The sequence below is a fragment of the Dromiciops gliroides genome, chromosome 4, assembly GCF_019393635.1.
Source record: "Dromiciops gliroides isolate mDroGli1 chromosome 4, mDroGli1.pri, whole genome shotgun sequence".
Taxonomy (NCBI): Eukaryota; Metazoa; Chordata; class Mammalia; order Microbiotheria; family Microbiotheriidae; genus Dromiciops; species Dromiciops gliroides.
The window spans coordinates 417,980,681-418,001,819 of NC_057864.1; the positions used below are offsets into that span (position 1 = coordinate 417,980,681).

The 21,139-nt window shown below is 38.6% G+C and overlaps 1 protein-coding gene across 5 annotated transcripts in view; it reads right to left on the reverse strand.

Annotated features, from left to right (window-relative positions):
* Positions 1 to 3,162: 3,162 nt before the first annotated feature.
* The window catches only part of LOC122725362 (rho GTPase-activating protein 29-like), a 77,703-nt gene continuing 59,726 nt past the window's right edge, over positions 3,163 to 21,139 (reverse strand). For all 5 annotated transcript variants that reach the window (XM_043962440.1, XM_043962439.1, XM_043962442.1 and 2 more), the window contains 9 exons: positions 20,397 to 20,518; positions 17,290 to 17,388; positions 13,803 to 13,963; positions 9,748 to 9,936; positions 9,358 to 9,495; positions 7,450 to 7,661; positions 6,771 to 7,041; positions 6,526 to 6,634; positions 3,163 to 5,311 (listed from right to left, as the gene is read on the reverse strand). In XM_043962440.1, the coding sequence (XP_043818375.1) occupies positions 4,464 to 5,311; positions 6,526 to 6,634; positions 6,771 to 7,041; positions 7,450 to 7,661; positions 9,358 to 9,495; positions 9,748 to 9,936; positions 13,803 to 13,963; positions 17,290 to 17,388; positions 20,397 to 20,518 (2,149 nt within the window). In that variant the 3' untranslated portion in view covers positions 3,163 to 4,463. The remainder of the gene's footprint in view (positions 5,312 to 6,525; positions 6,635 to 6,770; positions 7,042 to 7,449; positions 7,662 to 9,357; positions 9,496 to 9,747; positions 9,937 to 13,802; positions 13,964 to 17,289; positions 17,389 to 20,396; positions 20,519 to 21,139) is intronic.

Genomic DNA, 21,139 nt, shown 5'->3' on the forward strand with positions numbered 1-21,139 from the left:
AACTCATCAGAGCTGCCTCAAGGAGGGACTAACAGACACACCCAACTGGGTGGAGTAATCTATTTAATCTGGGCAGTAAATGAGCCTAACACTCATCAGAATTGGCTCCAGGAGGGAATAAGGTACACACTCAATTGGGTGGAGCAATCTCTCTAACCCTGCAGGAAAATAGGAGGGGAAGGGGGATAAAGAGAGAGGGGCAAAAGAAGGAAGGGCAGAGTGGGGCAGGGGACAGACAGAAGCAAATCCCTTTTGAAGAGTGATAGGATGAAAGAAGATGGATAATAGAATAAATATCATGGGGAAGTGAATAGGATGGAAGGGAAACAGTTAACAATAGTAAAGGGGGAAAATTGTACAACAAATATTTATAGCAACTCTTGGTGGAGGCTAAGAATTGAGAATCAAGGAACTGTCCATCAACTGAGGAATGATGGAAAAAGCTGTGTTATATGATTGTAGTGGAATGGTCTTGTGCTACAGGAAATGACAAACAGGATGATCCCCAAAAAACCTGGAAAGACTAATGAACATTGATGTATAGTGAAATGAGCAGAGCTAGGAGGACACTGTGTGTAGTGACAGCAGTATTGTTCAATAAGCAATTGTGAATGACTTAACTACTCAGCAATGCAATGATCCAAGACAATCCCAAGGAACTAATGAGGAAGCTTACTATGCACCCCTATAGAAAGAACTGAAAAAAAGAACACTTGTAGATTGTACATATATAACCTGATTGTGATCTTGTGGAGGGGGGGAGGGAAGGAGGGAGGGAAGGAGAAAAATTTGGAATTCTAAATCTTATGAAAATTAATGTTGAAAACTACCCTTACATGTAACTGGAAAATAAATGTTTGTTGCTTGAAAAAAAAAAGGGGGGGTTCTGGTATAATTCTTGTACCAGAAATCTGTTTTCTCTCCAGGTTTGCCATGGAGAACACTGATTTAGGGAGGCTTTGAGGCCAGTGACAGCTAGTTCTTGGTTATATAATAGAAGTACAAAAAAGTAGACCCCGACAAAGAATAGCAATATCACCTAGTAAAAGTGAGATTATATCCTGCCATGCACACATACATTTACTCACATATATAGGCACATCTCCATATATGTAAAAATAAACCTCAGTATTACCCTCTGATAAAAAGAAAACAAATCCTACAGCCTTTTTGACTGAGAAAGTTTCTGAAGAAGTACTGAGAAAACAGTTTCTCCAGGGCAGCTAGTTAAAGTATCCCTCTCAATTCTAAATAGATTTCTTTTTAATCGCTAGGCTTTTGACTGTGTTGGCTCTCTAATTAAGCACTGCCACATAAATATGTGATAGACATATTATAATAGTGATAATCTGAACACCAGATTTTCCCTCAATTGTTTCAATTCCACCAATATCACTGGCAGTAATTTTGAGATTTAATTGAACAATATACAAAACTCCTTTGGCCTTGAGTAATAGGCTCCCTCATGACAGCACTTAATTACTGTCATTTCTTGGCAGCAGGAAGTAGGATGCAATGGAGACTCAGGATGGCCTTCTATACACTGGCCTCTGTAGTAGCACCTTAAAAAATGGATACTTCTATGCAAGGCAAGAACAATATGGTCTTAATTAGATATTGTATTGGGTGGAGTAATCTCTCTAACCCTGCAGGAAAATAGAAAGGGAAGGGGATAAAGAGAGAGGGGCAAAAGAAGGAAGGGCAGAGTGGGACAGGGGACAGACAGAAGCAAATCCTTTTTGAAGAGTGATAGGATGAAAGAAGATGGATAATAGAATAAATATCATGGGGAAGTGAATAGGATGGAAGGGAAACAGTTAACAATAGTAAAGGGGGAAAAATCGTACAAAAAATATTTATAGCAACTCTTGGTGGAGGCTAAGAATTGAGAATCAAAGGAATGTCCATTAATTGAGGAATGATGGAAAAAGCTGTGTTATATGATTGTAGTGGAATGGTCTTGTGCTACAGGAAATGACAAACAGGAGCAAGGAACCTACATTAAATTTTCTACTAAGGTTGTTAACGTTGTAGTTCACAACATTTTTTTTTTCAAAAGAGATAAAACTGGTGGGCCAAACAATGGTAGACTACAGAATGACAACTGGGTCCTAGTGAGTTATTTAGGTAGGCAGTAATTGTCAGAGCAAAGTCAAAATCCATACTATAGCACTTAGTTGAGGCTCAACATCTACTTGACATTTATTATTCACATTCATTCTTTTATTCATTCATTCATTCATTTATTTTTGCAGGGAAATGAGGGTTAAGTGACTTGTCCAGGATCAAAAAGCTAGTAAATGTCAAATGTCTGTGGCTGGATTTGAACTCAAGTCCTCCTGAATCCAGGCCCAGTGCTTTATCCACTATGCCACCTAGCTGCCCCCACCACCTAGTTGCCCCCCCTTTTAGGGGTGGGGCAATGAGGGTTAAGTGATTTGCCCAAGGTCACATAGCTAGTAAGTGTCAAGTGTCTGAGGCTGGATTTGAACTCAGGTCCTCCTAAATCCAGGGCCAGTACTTTATATACTGCACCACCTAGCTGCCCCCTGACTAAATACATTTTTAAACTATAAAGGTAGTTCTATGGGCAGACTTCTTCATTGTTTGGGCCTAGATGTAATATGTTATTTTCTACTTTTCTACATCATAGGGAATATTAAATTCCATAGCATACAAGAACACTTAGACTTCATTTAGTCTAGTTTTTACAGGCCATTTAATAAGAATAATAAAATAACTTTGAATTTGAAATCAGAAGTCAGTGTGGCCTAAGAGATAAAGGGATCAGTGTCTTAGAGCAATGATGACTTGGATTTCAGCTCTTCTCTGATACATAGTAGAGTAGCACAATCATGGGACAGGTCATATAGCTTCTTTGTATAAGCTACAAATAAATTGCCAGTCTATATCCCTGGCAGGAGTTTCTATCTGGAATCTCCCAACAGAGATGAATTATCAGATCCCAATTAACAAAAAATTTTATAAACAAAATCTTCCTCATCCCTTCCCCATTCCAGAAAGGCATGAAATCCAAATATTTAACACAAAACATGGTGAAAACAATGAGCCCCCAAATCTCTCAGTTAAAAGTGATAGTCCTTGAAATAGGTTAATAAAAATTCATGAGCCCTTTAAATAGGTTAAAAAGTTAATGTTTATTGTGTTTAGCAGTTGTAACATGATTGCATAAAAACATCTATAAGGTGTATATCAGATGCATATACTATATGAGGACATTCTGTTTATTTTGACCCATATTGTATAATCAGATTTGGAGAAATTTAAGAAAAACACAGCAAACATAAATAGGAGATTCACTGACTTAAAAAAACCCCTAACATCTGGGAATTCTAGTACCACTCCCGATCCGAATAGGTCAATGCTGGTGCTCTAACATCTGAAGAGACCAGGGAGAATATGCCATGGAGAAAGTAGTGAACTTAGCTTCAATAGCTAGAGACAACACATCTTCATCTTGGTGGCCCTTTTACCCCTCTACCAGCCTACCTGCCAAAAGATCCTCCTGAAACCATGCCTGGGAAAAGCTAGTATGTTATGTGGGTCTATGCTTCCTCACCTTGGTCATTTTCTACCTTCCACGACCCTTTCCACCTCTTCAGCTTGCTAAGTGCATCTTCTTGGTACAATTAAAGTGACAACACAAACACTGGCAGCAAATGAAACATAAGCTTAAAAATACAATATAGTGATAAGCCAATTTGGCCATTAATTAGATAATCTATTAGGGAGAAAAACATGGAATTGCACAGATTGAAAAAACAAAGCTTTTATATAAAAAAGCACAAGGATTTAAATTGTCAAATTGTTTTAAAACTATAAAATTTATACTAAGAAGTTTTAAGCTTTGCATAAGGAAATACTATTTTTTCCATATGAATAAGCACTTAAGATCCACTTCAGAAACTGAAGCTTTTGCAATTGCACCTATTAGCTCAATAACTGCATTTTATTGAAGATACATTTAAATAAACTCTCATATTAAAAAAAAACACTTCATTTTAGTTCATAATACCCTTCCAGCCTAACTTTTAAAATGATGCCTTTAAAATTATTCAAATATGACACAAAGTGGTCCCAATGAAGTTTCTTTATTACCTGACTATGGATAGACTCTTACAACATTCCTATTATCCTCTCAACCAAAAATAAAACTAAAACACAAGATTTGGCAGACCTATACAAACTGTGCTTCTTTTTGCTCTTAAAAACAAAATTAATAAACTAAAAAATAAGTCAATTCCATTTTAGTTCATAATACCCTTGTAGCCTAACATAAAAAATGATGCCTATAAAAATTATTCAAATATGGCACAAAACTGGTCCCAGTGAAAATACTCAATCTTTCCTTATTACCCGACTATGGACAGACTCCTCCTACAACATTCCCATTATCCTCTCTCTTAACCAAAAATAAAAATAAAACACAAGATTTGGCTGTCCTATACAAAGTGTGCTTCTCTTTTCTCTAAGTCCTGAATCCGTTTTGGTCTTAGTCTCTGGCACACTGGTTTCACATCAGATGGATGAAGTTCCTCAGATTTAGCTTTGGATTGATTTACTCGCTGTCCAGGTGAATCCAAGTTCACAACAAAATTCACAGTTTTTTCTTGATTGACACTAACAGGTGCTGCTGTACAAGTTTCTGGAAAACTTTCCTCATTTCCCTTTACCTTATTGTTGGGATGTGGCATGTAAAATGTCCCTGGTGGGGGCTGCAAAGTTCTCCGTGCCCTAAAAGCAGCAAGAGGATTAGAATCCAAAGAGCATCCTTCTGTTATTACTCTTACCGCTTTCACTGGTACCATGTCTGGCTGGCTGAGCTGCATGGCACTGGAGGAAGCGTTATCAGAGGCGAGAGATAAAACACGTCTAGCACCACTCTCTGCTTCTCTGTTTTCCTTGAATGGACATGCTGTCATGAGGGCAGTGTTTGCATTTGTATCATATTGTCTAACTTGTTTGTCCCAAGTTTTGGGGTCATAACAGCAAAATGGAGAGGATGAGTTAGGAAAAGATTTGATTTCAGACATTTCTTCAGTGGTTGAATTCCTGTCAAATTTGTCTGAATTCAAAGTGCCCATATTTTTGCAATTGTTCTCATTTAAAAAGTTTACAGGAAGGAACTGATCTATAGGCAGACTCATAGGTCTAAGTGAGGTCTTCATCCTTGGTGATCTCAAGGTTATTTGATGACATTTTACATCTGAACGACTGTCAGCTTTAAATTGATCTTCATTCTTGAAGGGGTAGGTTTCAGTCTCATAAAAAACTGAAGACATTGCATTTTCTGAAAGAAATAATAATTGGCCATTAATTTTCCATTTTCACACCCTAAATATGAACATGTTAAATTATAGAGACATCTAATCATGCTTATAGGGAGAAGCCAGATTCACAAAGATCTCATAAAATTATTCCAGCACAGAAGATATGTATAAAGAATGAATTTGTTACTCTCTCTACTACTGACAAAATTTACCTTTTCTGGAAAAAAATATTTTAAGGTTTCATTTCCTTGGAAAAAAATCTTGTAGGCTTTCTTATTACCATTCTGTTCTAATGAAAAACTTGATGCAGAATATACTTTAGTGAAACCAGACTGACTCACTTAACCCACTGGTTAGCTGTACTGAATTCTAATAGAATTTAGCTCTTTCCCCTTCTTTTTGCTTAAAATAGAAATGATTAGATGACTAGTTTCTGATCAGAAGTGGAGATTTCTAATCACAAATATGTATTAATTAGAGAAAATAACCAGGCATAGCAACAGTAAAAATGCTCAAGGGCTTCAGTACCTAGCAACGATGTGGGACTTTTTCAGAAGTAATAAGAGAAGAGAACTGTGAAGATGCTGAGACACTACTTATTAAGGAATCAGCCTAATTCTTTCAGTGCTTGGCTGTTTAAACCACCAAGAAAAGAATATCTACAAGTAGGGGTCACAGCTTTTAGGAAAAAGGGAAGAGAAGACAGGATAGGAAGAATAAGGTTAGAGAACTATCAAAATCCCTATAACAGGTACTGGAATATGGAAGAAATAAAGGGCAACAGAGATAATTGACAATGACTACACTAAGAACAATGAAATCTCTCCAAAAATATTATTCCCCATTTATTCCTAACAAAAATGGAATTTAATCCACTGATCTCAAGTAGATTCAAGACTTCCCTACTCCTCCTAACTACCTACTACTACTACCACCACCACCACCACCACTACCTACTATTGTTACTACTACTAGTACCAACAATAACCAATCATCACTACTACTAACAATGACAAAGACTACCAACAACTTCAAAAGGCCATGTCTGCCCCCTACTCGAAAAACATGAAAGTCTCCCTCTTTCTTCTAGGAAGAACTCCAGAATCCCTTTTCTGGCCACAAGAGCTCCTGTTAATCACCTGCCTCCTTTCCACCTTTTTCGTCTTCTTATATGCTGCTCTCCACCATGAACCTTACCATCCAGCCATAGTGAGTTTTGTAAATAGCTACTCACCAATGGCAGATGAATCAGCTCCTTCTAGTGCATTTTTATGGTCATGTAATCCTTCAGAGGATGTAGCTGTTTCTGAAATCATACTCCCATTATGAGAAAGTGGGATGCCCTGTCAATGGAATAGAATTTTTTAAAATAGGTGAAAAATGTAAATGCACACTGCAGATGAAATGGGTCCAACAGTTGACATTCATTCATGCAAATTCCACAAGGCTCAGGCACATTCACTGGCTGGCACTACTCACTTCCTTTGAAGCAAGGCATGACCCAGGCTTCTGGGGCTCCATGGTGGGGATTTCATTGGTAGGAGAAGCTGAGAGTGGTTGCAGGGACACATCAAAAATCTTCTCATAATAAGCTATAAGCAGCTCCACAAATCGAGCCTGATGAATGCAGTCCACTAGAGAGGAAAGGGAAACCTTAGCATTCGTCTGCCGAGGCCTGATCAGCGTGGGTCCAAATATTATCCCCAGATTACTGGCTGGCATCTTGTTTTCTTCAGCCTTCTGAACCACCCTAGAGAGGAAAACAGGGCAGGGAAGCTGTTAAATCTGCTAGGCTTTCTTTTGGGCTTAGGAAGTTGGGAAAGATTTGCCATGATGAAGCTGAATTCAAATATCCTTCTTTATCACCTCCCCAGGTATCAGGATTCCACAGTGCCAACTATACACCAGCACAAGACATTAACAGTAGGGATTGTAGTGAAGGAGGGGAAGCAATAGGTTTTTTAAGTTATCAGATGTAAAAAAGGTGACCCTAAATCCATATCTACCTTGACAATTTCTACTGCTCCAGGCTACTTCTCTGGAGGAACTGAAGGCAATTCCACCTTAAAACAAGACAAAACAAACCACCACACCCACCTCCACATTTGCCCATTACTATTCACAAGAAAGGAGATATTCTTTAAGGTAAAGTTCTTACCTGTTAAGATGGCCTATGAGGTACTTAATAGTATTATAGTTTGGTCCTGGAAGTTTTTTAAGAAGAGATTTTATTTTCTTTAGGATTTTATTTAGTTCAGCACCCACAACTTCAGGGCTTGTCTGTTTTGAATCTTCATTTACGTTCTGGCTCTCTTTGGCAAGGCCAATAAACTCATCATAAAGGTGAAACAAAAATAAGGGTTCTGGTAACTAAAAGGAAAAAAAACCTATATTAAGAATTAAGAATGCCAGCCTTCATATTACACTATCTATTGTTTTCCTGTTTGTCATATCCTGTTTAGTCTAGCATTTTTTTCTTTAAAGAGATTAAAGCCTTAGAATACTAGACCAGCTTCTGCTTTAACCCTAATTCATCCAACGAGTGTTTTATAAACACCTAAGTAACTAGCAAAGCACTGGGCTAGATGCTGAGGGGAGAAAAAATAAGGCTCTGATCTCTCCAAGCTTCTCCTCTACTCAAAGGACTTGGGAAGGGACAAGGCAATAACTAATATGGCTTCACAAAGAAGTATAACATATGGGAGAATGTGCTAAGTGCTTTCTGAAAAGGGCAAAGGGCTATGAGAGTTGGGCTAGCAATGGGAGACTGGAGGTATATGCAGCTAGAAGAAGGACCAGAAGATCTGGACAAATCCACTGCAGCTTCATCTACTCATTTTGGCTTATGACTCTATCTTACTGGTGTATAAGGAGTGGAAGAGGAGAGGAGAGTGTCTTACCACATATAAGCTGAAGAATGAGGGTGAGAGAACCGCCTTTCCAATGGCAATACGAATGGAATACACTGGGAGCTAGGGCATCCAGGTACACGTCCTGGCTCTGCAACTAACTAGCTCTGGGGCACATCTTCCTTAGCCAACTGAGAAACCAAACTCAAATTCCACAGGAGCCAGTCAAAAGAGAAAGCTCCCCTCAAAACATCACTATTTATCTTGTCCATGAAACTTTCTTCTACACCTCCTGACAGGCATTTTGAGTACTGTGGATACTCTGCCTTGATAATAATGACAGTGGAATTCTGGTTCTCTGATGCTCCAAGTATTGGAGATAATGTATCAGTTCTTCCTCTTTCAAATATTCAGTATAGCTTCCCTCACTGAACTTCTGGGGATTTGCCCTGGCTTTTCACAGAGATCAAAGAATCTGGGAAGGGGAATGAGGGAATAAGCATTTATAGAGCACCTACTATGTGTCAGGCACTGTGCTAAAGTCTTTTGACAAATATGATCCCATTTGATCCTCACAACAACTCTGGGCAGCAGGTGGTATAATTATTTTTCCCATCTTACAGCTGAGGAAACCGAGGCAGGAAGTGCAGAAGTGGTTTGCCCAGTGTCTCACAACTAGGTGTCTGAGGCTGGATTCAAATGAGGTCTTCCTGTCGGCAAGCCTGGGCACTCTAACCACTGCACTGCCAGCTGCATCTAAGCATCAGGAACCTTATAAATTATTTAGTCCAAGCTCCTCAGTTTGCTAAGGAAGAAACTGAAGCCTAAAAAGGTAAAATGATTTGGCTGTGGTCCCAGCCAGAGAAAGAAGTAGAGGCAGAATCTGATTGCAGGTCCTCTGATTATAATTCAGTGACAATCTGATTTCAGGTCTTCCGGGTCTGGATTTTCCCCCCAAGTTTTCAAGGAAATCTGGAATCGTTTACTCCTAATTGGTGGAGGCTCTTATAATTCCCTATTCTTCACTTACCTGTAGTTGATAAACAGAGCTGATGAATTCAAGTGCTCAAAGATACTTTGTATACTGTGGACGATACACTGAACCAGAAAGTGATTGCAGGGCTAAATAGGTATTGTGAGGAATGATTAAAGAATAGTTTCCTTCATAACAAAGACAGTTTTCAATTTAAAGCAGATTTCAAGGCAAGAGTCTTTACCTTACGAAGATATAAATTAAGAACGTTGCTGATATCATGAACACAGAGTTCTGATAATTCTACTAAATCTTTTCCATTTTCAAAGGACTGGCAGAGTTTCTCCACTCTTGATTTACCACCACTTATCCGGTAGATGCCCTTAAAAGAGAGGAAAAGAGTAAGCAAAAAAACCCCTTTTCTCCTTTGGTACAATAACTTCAATGATGATTTCACCAGGAAATAAATGTTTCAAATTGACGTTTCAGAAAATATTAAGTGATTTAAACCTATATAAGATACTATATTTTAGAAAACTGAGTATTGGTTACATAATATTTGTAGACAGTTTTCTCTAAACAAAATCTTTTAAATGCTTACAAAAAATTTTAAATAAAAAAAGTTAGAATGTACCTTCACATTCAAGGCTCGTTTTTCAATTTCTGAAGTACATTTTTTAATGATGAAGGGGATGCCATCAGGGGCATTTTTAGCTGCCAGAGCAAATTCTCCACCAAATAGATGTAATTTGCCATGAAGTCTCTGGTGTCCACATTGAATGGTTAAGGTTTCCAAACACATTTTGTGACAAGCAAGGGAGCACTATAGGAAAGGAAATTTTGTAGGGTGATTTATTAAGAGTCATACAAAATATTAAGAAGTGGAGAAATAAAAGCTAAATGGTTTACAAACATTAAATTAACTGTGAGATCAATATCCAAAGAGCAGACATGGTGAAGTTACTTAATCATTTAAATTTGCCACTCTTACAAGTGGACCAAGGAATGAGGAAACCCTACCTGGAGAAGCAGGACAGCCCCTTCTCAGAAAGAGCTTTTTCCAAGTATTTACTGAGAGGCTAAGTAATATACTCAAGGTCACAAAGCCAGAGTCAGTGATGAAGATGAAAATGGAGATACGGGCTGTCCCAAGGCAAGGTGAAGCCATTTGGGCAGGCAAGACAGGAACCCAAAACAGGGCCAAGATGGCAGAGGAAAGGCAGTGACTTGACTGAGCTCTCCCCAAGACCCCTCCAGAAAGTGGAACGTAGGGCATACTAGCACAGATGCAGCCCCACAAACCAGGAACAGGCCTTGGGAGCTATCAAATCAGCAGCAGCAGTGCCTGCTCCCGGAACTCTTAGCCCACAGATGGGAGGGGGTTGGAACAACTGGCCAGAAGTAGATTACAGGGGTCTCTTTCCTAGCACTGAGGCAGGACTCTGTTGCTTTGCCAGTTTTCTGATCCAGGTCCTGGGGGGCAGTCCTAGGGCAGGGAGGAGCACTAGCACAACAGAGCCTGCAGCCATAGTGGAGCAGGATCCTCATCACAGTTCCAGGGCAGAAAAGCAGGCTTGTGGTCTCTTGCAGACCAAAGCACTGGCCAGGACAGTAGTAAATACACCTCTCCTTAGATCATATCACCTTGGAAGAACTGAAAACTTATAGATTCCTAGAAGTATTTCTGAAAACAGCTGCACAAACCCCCTGAAGATTGGGACACTGTGCCCTCCACCCTGGAAGCAGAGCTCTACTTTAACAAAGAGTTAAAAGTCAAAAAATAGGTTGGGAAAATGAACAAACAACAGAAAAATTCTGACCATAGAAAATTACTATGATGACAAGGAAGATCAAAACACACACTCAGAAGAAGATAACAAAGTCAAAGTTCCTACATCCAAAGCCCAAGAAAAATATGAATTGGTCTCAGGCCATGGAATGGCTCAAAAGGACTTTGAAAATAAAGTAAGAGAGGTAAAGGGAAAAATGGAAAGAGAAATGAGAGTGATGCGAGAAAATCATGAAAAAAAAGTCAATAGCTTGGTAAAGGACACACACACACACACACACACACACACACACACACACACACACACTGAGAGAATAAGACCTTAAAAATAGACTAGGCCAAATGGTAAAAGAGATACAAAAAGCCATTGAGAAAAAGAATGCCTTGAAAAGCTGAATTGACTGTGCATATCCTTTGATCCAGCAATACCATTGCTAGGTTTATATTTCAAAGACATCCCCAAAAAGAGAAAAAGAACTATTTGTACTGCTGCCTAAAAAAGTTATCTACCACTCACTGCTTTTTCCCCCTTTCTCTCATTTACTCAGTACTTTGCAATCTAGCTTCTGAACTCATGATTTGTCTAAAAAGTGTTCTCTCCAAAGTTAGCACTCATCTCTTAACTGTCAAGCCTGGTAGTCCTCTCAGTTATATTCTCCCTTGACCTCTCTGCTACACTTGACACTCTCTATTAACCATCGTCTCATTCCTGGGTATTTTCTCTTCTCTGTGACATTATTCTCTCGTAGCTTGCCCATCACCTAACTATTCCTTCTCAACCTCCTTTGCTGGATCATTGTTCATCTTGCATCCCATAATTGTGAGTGCTCCCAAGGCTCCATCCTGGATCTGGATCCTCTTCTCTTCCTCCCATACTTTTGTGGTAACCTTATTATCCACCAAGGATTTAACTATCCGTGAAGATTTCTTCTAAATCTATATATCTAGCCTCAGGGTCTCTCCTCAACTTTCATCTCACACCACCAAATGCTGGTTGGACATTTTAAACTGGATGTGTGGGAGACACAATCTCAAACTGAATGGCCTGTAAAAACTTTAAAGATGGGGGGCAGTTAGGTGGCGCAGTGGATAGAGCACCAGCCCTGGATTCAGGAAGACCTGAGTTCAAATCTGAGCTCAGACACTTGACACTTACTAGCTGTGTGACCCTGGTCAAGTCACTTAACCCCAATTGCCTCACTAAAAAAAAACAAACAAAAAAACCAAACCAACTATAAACATGGTAAAAACTGAATTTAGTTATTTTCCTCAATCTTCACCAACTTTCCTAACTTCCCTATTATTGTCTTCCTAGTCACCCAGGCCACAAGGTAGGTGTTCACCTCATGTATTCACTCTCAAACCTCTAGATCCAATTAGAACCTCCATAACATCTCTCCTTCTCTATGCTGACACTTTTGTCACCTTGGTGCAGGTTTTCATCCCCTAATGCTTGGAGTATTACAACAGCTTTCTGGTTGGTTTTCCTGACTCGTTTCCCCTCCTTCCAGCCTATGCTCCAATCAGCTACCAAGGTGACCTTAAAGCCCATGTCATCTCCCTATTTCCTCCAGAATCAAATCTAAAATCCTCAGTCCTAAAGGACTACATAGTGTGCTCCCCTCTTCCCTTACACCTTAGTCACTTTCCTGACTCTGCCACCTTATGACATTGGCCTCCTTTGTGCTCCTCACACATGACACTCCATCAACCACCTCTCTCCCTCCTCATCTCTGCCTCCTGGTCCTCTGGCTTCCTTCAGATCTCAGCTAAAGATCCACCTTCTGCAGGACATTTTTTCCAGTCCTCCTCAATCTCTGTGCCTTCCCTCTGAGACCACCCTGATTTGTCCTGTAGAGATCTTGTACTGCTTGCATGCTGACTCACTGCTCCCTACCCCCATTGGACTATGAGCTCCTTGCACATAGGGGCTGTCTTTTGCCTTTCTTTGTATTGCCAATATTGAGCACAATGCCTGGCACAGAGTAGGAGCTTCATAAATGCTTGTTGACTGACTAAACAGGAAGTCAAATGGGAAAAATGTTGGAAACCTGAATTTGCCTCCTCTTCCCTCTGTTGAAGTCTCCTGACTTCTGTGGCACAGTGGATAGAGTGCCAGGCCTGGAGTCTGGAAGACTCACCTTCCTGAGTTCAAACCTGGCCTCAGACACTTCCTAGCTGTGTGAGCCTGGGAAAGTCACTTAACTCTGTCTGCCTCATTTTCATCACCTGTAAAATGAGCTGGAGAAGGAAATGGCAAACTATTCCAGTATCTTTGCCAAGAAAACTTCAAATTAGGGTCACAAAGAGTCAGACATGTCTGAGATGACTGAACAACAACAAAAATAAATATGAGGAAATTAGCATTTTGGAATGATTTGGGAAATAATGCATTACAAAAGATTCCAAACACCTTCTTAAAACAAAGGCTCATCTTCCTAACAGCAGAGTTTTCCCAATATTACCGCAGAGCCATAACATAAAGAATTAACAACCCACTCTCTGAGGGATCATGAAAAGGGCAATGGAGAGATGTACATCAGGCATCAAGGGGTGCAAATGCTAATTCAATGAATTATGTGCATTTAGTGAGTAAAGGATCTCATCAAGGGCAGGCATTACCTGAGAAGGAGGGAAGTTAACAAGAGCAGAGAGAAGAGCCCGAAAGCCCCTGTGCTGTGTATCCAGAGTTCAGGAGGGAGGAATACAAATAAGAGACAATAATCACATAGAATGATAAGGGGGAAATGATCATAATGGACCCGACCCACTTAAATATCAAAGTGTTTCTGGATGATTATTTAGTTTAGCTATTTAGTCCTTCAGTTATTAATGGCGTACTGAATATGGAAAATAGTAATTATTTTAAAAAGCAACGACAAATTGTATTATTTTCTTACCTCTATACACTCTGCCCCTTGGAATATAACTAAGGTGTCGCATTCTTTGCATTTAGAGGGAGTCCTTAGTTTCCGAAAATTATGGCTTACAGCAGCTTTTGATTTAATGACATTTCTAAATGGTCCAGGGGAAATAATTTCAGCTAGATGTTCACTTAAGGCTTGAAGGAAAAGAAAAAGTAAATGATTAATCAATTATTTTAAGGAGATATTATTTATTTGACTTTAAAATATGCTCATTGGCCAAAATTAATCTTTAAAAATGATGGTAATATTAAAACATGGTTAATTTAGACGGGCAATAGAAGACATTAAAGCAAGCAACAAAATTAAACTCCATAAGTACATTTACAAAGGTAGTTCTAATTTTTACAATGTGAGGCCAGTTACATAGGCTTTTTAAAATAATTCATTAAACTACAGTTATGTTGATTTTAAAGCAGTATTTATTCAAATACTCATCAAAAAGGGGGCACCTAGGTGGCGCAGTAGATAAAGCACCAGCCCTGGATTCAGGAGGACCTGAGTTCAAATCCGACCTCATACACCTGACACTTACTAGCTGCATTACCCTGGGCAAGTCACTTAACCCTCATTGCCCCACAAAAAAAACCAAAACAAATACTCGTCAAAAAGCATATGATAGGTCTTAAGGAACTTTTTGATGATCTTAATCTCTTGCCAATTTCAATACTTTAGACAAAGTTACACTATCATAAGTTTGTTTATAATAGCATCTGATGCATTTGAACCTCCAAAAACTTTTTTAATCACCACACTTACCTAAGGATTTTAAGATAAGATCAACTAAACTAAAATCTTGAATCAGGAGCGTAGTCCTTTTGTCACCTAATTCTCTTGGGCCTTCCAAGAGGATACCAATCATTACTTCTCAGTTTAATTATAATATGGTGGTACATCTTTTCCTTCTCTGTTTCACAATTCAAGGCATGTGTTTATTCTTATCCTTAGGAAAGGCAAGCTGACCTCCTTCAAGCAAAGGTCATGGTGTCATCATCATCATTAAAACTAAGATCTAATAAAGGCCTAATTAGGAAGGCTCATTAACTTATTTTGGGGGCAGGACATTTCCTACTGATATGAATTTTTGACACTAGAAATAAAGTTATTTTGGAGTCAAAAGTACCTAGGATTAAATCCTACCACTGTGTCCTTTTTTGTAAGACCCTTTCCCCTTTATAAGCCTTAGTTTCCGTATTATTTGAGTAGATGATTTCTAAGGTTCTTTCCATGTCTAGTAACCCCTAATGTTCTAGAAACATCTAAAATAATTTTCTTATATTGATGTCAAAGCAGATTTGGTCCTCAGGAGTGTAATGTAATGTGTTCAATCAAATGAACAGATATGAAATAAACTCAGTCACCAAGATGGCTGCTTTCCTTCAATGTTCTCTAATTTTCATATCTGTAGCAGTTTCTCTACCAGGAATCACACTAAATTGTTACAGAGTTCTGAACCATTTCCACTCTATTCGACTGCTTTAACTCATAAGTCTATGCATTATTAGTTTGATGAAAACAGAGTTTCTGTCTATCATTATGTCTCTATCACATACATCATGCAACTTATGAAGAAATATCCTTAGGGTTTATTTGGTTAATATATTTGTCAAGTCACATTTGAGGTCTAATCATTGCATTATTTTTAATCATCATTTCTGGTGAAGGGCAGTGTATAATGGTCATGAAAAGCCCCCAAGACTTGGAATAAGTAAACCTAGCTCTATCACTTACCATCTGGGTGAATCACAATTTCACTGAGCCTTAAGTTTCCTCACCTCTAAAACTGGACAATGCAAACACTACCTACACCTAATAAAGATGCTTTTTTTTCTTTTTTTTTATTCTGAATAGAATTTTATTTTCCAAAATATATGTAAAAACAAAATTTTAACATCAATTTTTTTCTTTAGTGAGGCAATTGAGGTTAAGTGACTTGCCCAGGGTCACACAGCTAGTAAGCGTTAAGTGTCTGAGGCCGGATTTGAACTCAGGTACTCCTGACTCTAGGGCCAGTGCTCTATGCACTGTGCCACCTAGCTGCCCCTAACATCAATTTTTAAAAAACTTTGTGTTCCAACTTCTCTTCCCCGCTCCATTCCCACCCCCCCACCCACAAGAGATCAATCAATTCAAAATAAGTTATACATGAGTAGTCATGGAAAAATTCCCATATTAGCTAGTTGTGAGAGAAAAGTCAAAAAACCCAAAACTTCAGATTAAAGAATTGTCAAAGAGGAAATGAAAAAAAATTTTTTAATGTGTTTCCATCTGCTTTAAGATACTATCAGTTCTTTCTCTGCAGATGGGCTGCCATCTTCATAAGTCTTTCAGGGTTATATTGGATCATTGCCTTGCTGAAAATAACCACATGCTTCCCAGCAGATCATCCCCCACTATTGCTGTTATTTTGTATACAGTACATTTCACTCTGCTTCAGTTCATGTAGGTCTTTCCAGGTTTTCCTGATAGTATCCTGTTAATCATAACCTTTATATAGTACCTTAAGCTTGACAGAGAATTTTCTTCATAAAAGCCCAGCAAAGTAGGTACCATACATTTTGCCATTATAATCAATCATCATAACTATTTCCCTCCATCCCACTCCCTTCCCATGACATTTACTCTATCTTCTTTTTACCTATTCCTCTTCAGAGGTGTTTTACTTCTGACTATCCTCTCCCTGGTTCTGCACTCCCTTTTTTCACCCTTCCTTCCTTGTCCTCTTCCCCTCCTATTTTCCTGCAGGGTTAAATAGATTGCTCCTCCCAATTGAGTATGAAAGCTATTCCCTCCATGTGCCTAGTCCAATGAGATCAGGGTCCCTGAGCTAATTCTGTGTTCTAAATTTTTCTTCCTCCCTCCCTCCTCAACCCTCCCTATGAGATCAAGCAATTCAATATGTCATACTGGTGCAGTAATGCAGAACATCTTCATCTTCCTTGAAAGTGTTTTGCTTTTTACTGCTCTCTCCCCGAATCTGCCCTTTCTTCCTTCCCTTCTTCCTCCCCAACCCTTTTCTCCCTCCCCCCACCCCTCAGGGCAAAAATATATTACTATACCTACTTGAGGATGTATGTTAGTCCTTCTTTGAGCCAATTCTGATGATATTAAGGTTCACTCACTCCCCAACTCTTTCCCCCTCTTCTACCCTCCTCCATAAGCTTTCTTCTTGTTTCCTTCAGGTGAACTAACCCTTTGAACAAGCCAGAGACAAGCATCCTGGGGTCCAGTGGTTGGGCTTTTTGTCAAAGGGATGCTCTTAAGAAAACTTTCTGTAAAGTGTAAAATACCTTTGCAGATGTGAGCTGTTGATATTTGGTATATTTGTTGAAATTTGGTATAATTAGCCAAAGTACCACCATTTTCACATTAAGATTTCAAAAGTCTTATTTATCACTATGCACTGTGGCTTTAAATTCATCTAGCTAACAAAATGGGCCAAATAAAGTACAATGTACAGTACCAATCTCAGAAGGAGAAGGTGGTTCTCTTTCATTTAGCTCCTCAGCAGAAGACATGGTCCCCATTGATGGTGTCCTAGGAAACCTTCGTTTAGATGCCCCTAGAGGAAGACAGACCTAATAAAATTATTTGTGTATATAATTATAAATATTTTTCATTTCAACAATAAGGATTTCATTTTATAAAAGACATTTTTTGTTGAATTTTAGAGACAGATATGTGTGTGTGATATGTAATGGCTAGCACGCTAGACTTGGGACCAGGAAGTTGAGTTTTGACAAGGCCAGTTAGTTGTGATGGGCAAGGAAGCCCCTCTGAGTCTATTTCCTCAGCTATAAACTGGGATATTACCTATAGCATCTACATCAAAGAGACATTGTGAAGATCAAATGACATTATATGTACCTAAGGCAGTTTGCAGACTGTAAAATGGGCTATTTAAAATGTCAGTAATTAATATATGTATATAGAGAGAAAGAGAAGAAGAGAGAGAGAACAATATAGACAGATGAGTTTAGCCTGGAGGAGAGAAGATAAGGGAACAGGGAAGGTGAAGGGAGGGATAGGAAACAATGACTATTTTCAAATAATTGAGGAATAGTGTTGTATACACACATGAGCATTCTACTAAGGTAGGCCTACTCTGGTGTTTCATCATATTGAGGTTCTTGCAGGTCAAACCAGTGTTTCAAAACAGGCAGGCCTGGGGATAGACTCATGTCAACTGCCCAGAGACCAGGGGGTGTATCACTAGGTTGGTTGCACAGTGATGAATTTTTTTAGCCAAAGAACCTCTAGAAAAACCATACTAAGCTAGAAAAGTTACACTGATCAAACAAGTTCTTGAAGTATGCATAAACACACATGAGCAAGACACGCACAAACTTCTCACAGGCTACAATATTCTACTAGTTTCAACATAAAAGATTTGCTTCTACTCCCAGACTTTAATACAGACAATTCTCAAACTAACAGTAGGTTATGCTTTTGTTTTTTGGATTTTTTTAGGTTATGTTGTTTTAAAAAGTGCTATAATTAAATTAGAAACAAGGTGAATGTCCATCAATCAGAAAATAGCTTAAAAAACTATGATATATGAATATAATGAATTATTATTATATCAGAAGAATAGAGTACTATGAAAACCCCAGAGAAACTTAGCAAGATCTGTATAAACTGAAGTAGGGCAAAGTAAGCAGAACAAAGAGAATAATATACACACACACACGCACACACACACAGATAACATAAAAGAAAACAATACTAAAATATAGAAATTCTGGTCAATGTGTTATTCCAAAGGAATAACGATGATACATAGCTCCCTATCATAAGATGAGAGGCAGTGTACTACAGGTGCAGAAAGAATAATATACTGTTCAATAAGCCTGTTTGCCTTTAACTATGCTTCTTTGTTATAAGGGAGGCTGGAAGACCTGAGTTCCAATACCACTTTACTTCCTTGCTGTGTGATCTTAAAACAAATCATCTAAACTTTCTTTGTTTCCATATCTATAAAATGTGGATAATAATAGCATCTACCTACATCCTTCACAGATGGTTGTGAGGATCAACTGGGATAGAAGATATAAAGTACTATGGAAAACTGAAAGTATTATCTACATAACAGTTATTGTAATTGAATGATGAGGGTTGTTGTTTTTTTAACAAACCCATCTCAAATACAAAACTGACTGATTCTGAAAAGGAGCTGGGGGTGGGGTGGTTCATAGAGGAAACCTGCAGAATGACAAGGAAGAATCTGTAACTAAGATAATGAAATGCTTAGTCCCTAGATTCACTGCGACCCTCCCATCATCCAATTCATGAGATCTGGTCTCCTTGCTTGACAAAACTGGAGATTTGGACCTAGCCCCAAAAAGTCCAGCTTTATTAAGGCTTCAACAATGTGGTCGAGAATGGAGCCAAGTTCTGGGACTAAGCTGGAATTGATTTAGCTTCCTTGAGGTCTGTTGATAGCAAAGGTGCAGTTAATACTCCCCTGGGTTCACCTCTCTAAGGTATCCCTAGGACTAGACTAATCTCTAGGAAAGGAGAAAACAACTACTTATTATTGTTATCTAATCTGTTTTTCCCACTACTCAATTTTCAGACACGTATAAATTTGTAATATCGACAGAAATTTTTTTCTCACCATCAGTTAAAAGGCTTTGTATACCAGAATAAATAATCCTTCCCCAGTGCAGCGATTTTGTTTTTAAAAATATTTTAAAATTTTTTATTTATTTTAAGCATTTTTTAAAAAAAGTGACATTCAAATTCTCTCCTTTCCATCCCCTTCCCCATCCATTGAGAATAGAAGCAATATGATATCAATTACACATGAGAAATCATGCAAAATATTTCCATATTAGTTTTATATATATATATAAAATAAAAGCAAGAAAAATAAAGTGAGTAAATAATACTTCACTTTGCACTCAGTTATCAGTTGTCTCTCAGGAGGTAGATAGCAGTTTTTCATGATAAGTGCTCTGCACTGCCTCAGATCATTGTACTGCTCAGAGCAGCCAAGTCTTTCATACCTGATCATCATTACAACATTGTTATTATTATGCACAATGATCTTTTACTTCTTCTCACTGCACTTTTCATCATTTCTGACCAGAGGAGGACACAGTACTGGCATTCCCCCAGAGTTTTAGAGTGACTAAAAAGAGAAGGGAAAGGCCCCAGTGATACTGACAGAGGCAACACAAAAACCAACCTAAAAGGACAGGGATGGCTCAGGAAGGAAGGGGAGGGGAGGGGAAAGGTAGAAGAACATCAATGTGGATCGCATGTCACCTCAGTCTCATGGGTACAGATTTCTATCTGGGAGTTCCTTAGGAAAGTCCCATATATACAAACTGTGACATCAGAGAAAAGGTGGAAAGGACATCTTAGAAACATTTCAGGCAGAGGAATAAGTGCACTAGACAAAAACTGAAGTTTGGGATCAAAAATATCAATGAAAATCAGTAAAATTCATTTAAAAATCTTATCAGTATGTGTAACTCTCCAACAACAGTACCAGTTTCTGTGTATGTATATATGCATGCATGTATGCATGTATGTATGCATGCATGTATGTATGTATGTATGTACCTGGACTGGCAGAAGGAGAATCCATGGATGCTGTTTCACTGCTTCCTCCAGCACTCTCTGTATCGCTGCACATTCCACCACACTGGTTAACAACTGACCATGATCTGCAAAAGGGTGGCCCTCTGGAAAAACAACAAACAATACAGTATGTCAATAGAGGAAAAATCCTATTATTTATTTTATATTCAACATTTCAAAAGCACATTAATATCATAATGCTGTATTTATATTGTTGAGTTTCAAAGAATGACTTCAAATGTGAACTCACTTTAAGAGTATAATATGGCTTAAGTGCTACAGAAATCCAAAAATACTCCATCACCATCACAATCTGATACCCCATCTTTTATCTCATGTTTCTCCTCTCTCCAAGTGCTATGATCCAGTCAATCAAAATCACTCTCTGACCTCTTTCCTCTGCCCCTAAACAATACTCTGACCTCTCCTGGTATGTCCTTCCTCCTCCTCCTCCCTGATGAACAGTACTAGCCATTCTTAAGAGCTCGCCTTCCATGCTACCTTCCTGATGAAAATTCTCTATTCCCTTCTTAGACCTGACACAGAGGTTGCTTTGCCATTCTCGAATACACTTTGATTTGTTTGTTTGGTTGATTTTTGCTGGGCAATGAGGGTTAAGTAACTTGCCCAGGGTCACACAGCTTGTAAGTATCAAGTCTCTGAGGCCAGATTTGAACTCAGGTCCTCCTGAATCCAAGGCTGGTGCTTTATCCACTGCGCCACGT